Source organism: Austrofundulus limnaeus, unplaced genomic scaffold, assembly GCF_001266775.1.
Source record: "Austrofundulus limnaeus strain Quisiro unplaced genomic scaffold, Austrofundulus_limnaeus-1.0 Scaffold666, whole genome shotgun sequence".
Taxonomy (NCBI): domain Eukaryota; kingdom Metazoa; phylum Chordata; class Actinopteri; order Cyprinodontiformes; family Rivulidae; genus Austrofundulus; species Austrofundulus limnaeus.
In genome coordinates, this window is record NW_013953068.1 from 127,825 (window position 1) to 129,925 (window position 2,101).

The window sequence follows — 2,101 nt, forward strand, 5'->3', positions numbered from 1 at the left end:
GGAGTAGAAAGTACAGATACTTCATGTAAAATGTAGTGGAGTAGAAAGTACAGATACTTCATGTAAAATGTAGTGGAGTAGAAAGTACAGATACTTCATGTAAAATGTAGTGGAGTAGAAAGTACTTCATGTAAAATGTAGTGGAGTAGAAAGTAACCATGATGAAATCTACTTAAGTACAGATACATAGAAAATGTACTTAAGTACAGCAACAAAGTACTTGTACTTAGTTACATCCCACCACTGCTAATAACACAAGCAAGGATTATATTTCCACCAGTAGCCCATATTATATAAGATTATTAATTATATTGTACATTTTCTATGTTATTATTCCTGTTAATCATTCGACAACCGAGCGATGACTGCAAACTAACTTTAGCAAGTGTTTCTATTAATCAACACTGAGAAAAATAAAGAACCTAAACTGTGAATTTTAATTTGACGATAATAACTAACCTTTCCCGAGCAGATGAGCCGGAGGTGAACACTTCCTGGTTTCGCTCTGAGACGAGCGTGACGCGTAGGGGGCGGGGCTTCTGCTCCAGAGGCGGGGCTTCTGCTCAAGAGGCGGGGCTTCTGTTCTGCTCAAACAGCGGCGGTTACTTCAAGTTGTTGTTTACTTTTCCGCGCAGAGCTAACTGTTTACATTTCAGCAACATACGACGTTTGTGCCGCTTTACTACACAACTCATGCGGTGGTTGGAGTTCAGATTGATGTCTGCTCAGCTGAGTTGTCTCCGGGGTTGTAGATAAAACGTGACTGATCACCTCCGGTGTTCACGCTCCGCTCCGGCCGTTAACGCCCCGCGAGCTGCAGCCACATCATGCCCGTGGTGCTGCGCTCCAGACGACGCCTCCAGCAGGGCAGCGGGGTCCGGTTACAGCCAGGACCGACGAGAAGGTCGACCCGCCTGCAGCCGAGACGTGAATCTGAGGTGGGTACTCTCCCGCCTCCTCTTCCTCCTCTTCCTCCTCTGCTGCTCAGAACCGAGCCGACACGAACTGGGCCACGTAGCTCAGAACGAGCTTTGTTTAACGAGCCCAGTGTCCGTGTAGCGACAGATATTTACTTAAACTACGTGTTCCTCGGTTATTAAACCTTTTTAGTGTTTAGCGTTAGCGAGGTGCTTAGCGCAGGTTTACCTGAAACCTTAGAAACCCGCGTCCTACAACAACACAGCCTGTTGGACATTAACTGATAAAAGACTGCGTGATGGTAAGTTCTCATATAATGTAATGAGTTTTCATATAATGTAATGAGTTCTCATATAATGAGTTTTCATATAATGTAATAAGTTTCATATAATGTAATAAGTTTTCATATAATGTAATGAGTTATGATACTGCTGTGGTGATGTATAAAAGGACCATAAATGGTGTTTTTCATTATTTCTTCCACTGACTGGTGGCACAGCACTGAACCTCCATCATTACAGGAGAATAACAAAGTGTAGAAGACACACAGTTATAAGATCCTCTTTGTGTTTCTAACCTTCCAGTTCTGCCAGGATTCAGATGAGTCAGACCCTGAGCCTGTCCTGAGCCGAGTCATGGAGAGGGATCAACATGAGCAGGAGGAGGAGGTGCAGGAGGTGGAGGAGGAGGAGCAGGAGGAGGAGGCTGCTGATGAAGCAGAACTGGTGAGACCCTGCTGAAGCCCAGCTCCCAGTGTGACCTTATTAATCTACCTCATTAAAGTTAGTTATTAAACTACCTTATTAAAGCTAGTTATTAAACTACCTTATTAAAGCTAGTTATTAAACTACCTTATTAAAGTTAGTTATTAAACTACCTTATTAAAGCTAGTTATTAAACTACCTTATTAAAGTTAGTTATTAAACTACCTTATTAAAGTTAGTTATTAAACTACCTTATTAAAGTTAGTTAGTAAACTAACTTAAAGTTTTTAGTTAGTAAACTAACTTATTAAAGTCAGTTATTAAACTACCTTATTAAAGTCAGTTATTAAACTACCTTATTAAAGTTAGTTATTAAACTACCTTATTAAAGTTAGTTAGTAAACTACCTTATTAAAGTTAGTTATTAAACTACCTTATTAAAGTTAGTTAGTAAACTACCTTATTAAAGTTAGTTAGTA

At 40.2% G+C, this 2,101-nt stretch overlaps 2 protein-coding genes across 3 annotated transcripts in view; one reads left to right on the forward strand and one right to left on the reverse strand.

Annotated features, from left to right (window-relative positions):
* The window catches only part of gpr137 (G protein-coupled receptor 137), a 28,907-nt gene extending 28,361 nt beyond the window's left edge, over positions 1 to 546 (reverse strand). For both annotated transcript variants that reach the window (XM_014027629.1, XM_014027628.1), the window contains exon 1: positions 460 to 546. The gene's annotated coding sequence lies outside the window, so the exon portion shown is untranslated. The remainder of the gene's footprint in view (positions 1 to 459) is intronic.
* Positions 547 to 623: 77 nt separating this feature from the next.
* The window catches only part of pld7 (phospholipase D family, member 7), a gene marked incomplete in the record, with an annotated part of 21,595 nt that continues 20,117 nt past the window's right edge, over positions 624 to 2,101 (forward strand). The window contains 2 exon segments of the mRNA XM_014027627.1: positions 624 to 938; positions 1,503 to 1,643. Coding sequence (XP_013883081.1) covers positions 828 to 938; positions 1,503 to 1,643 — 252 coding nt within the window.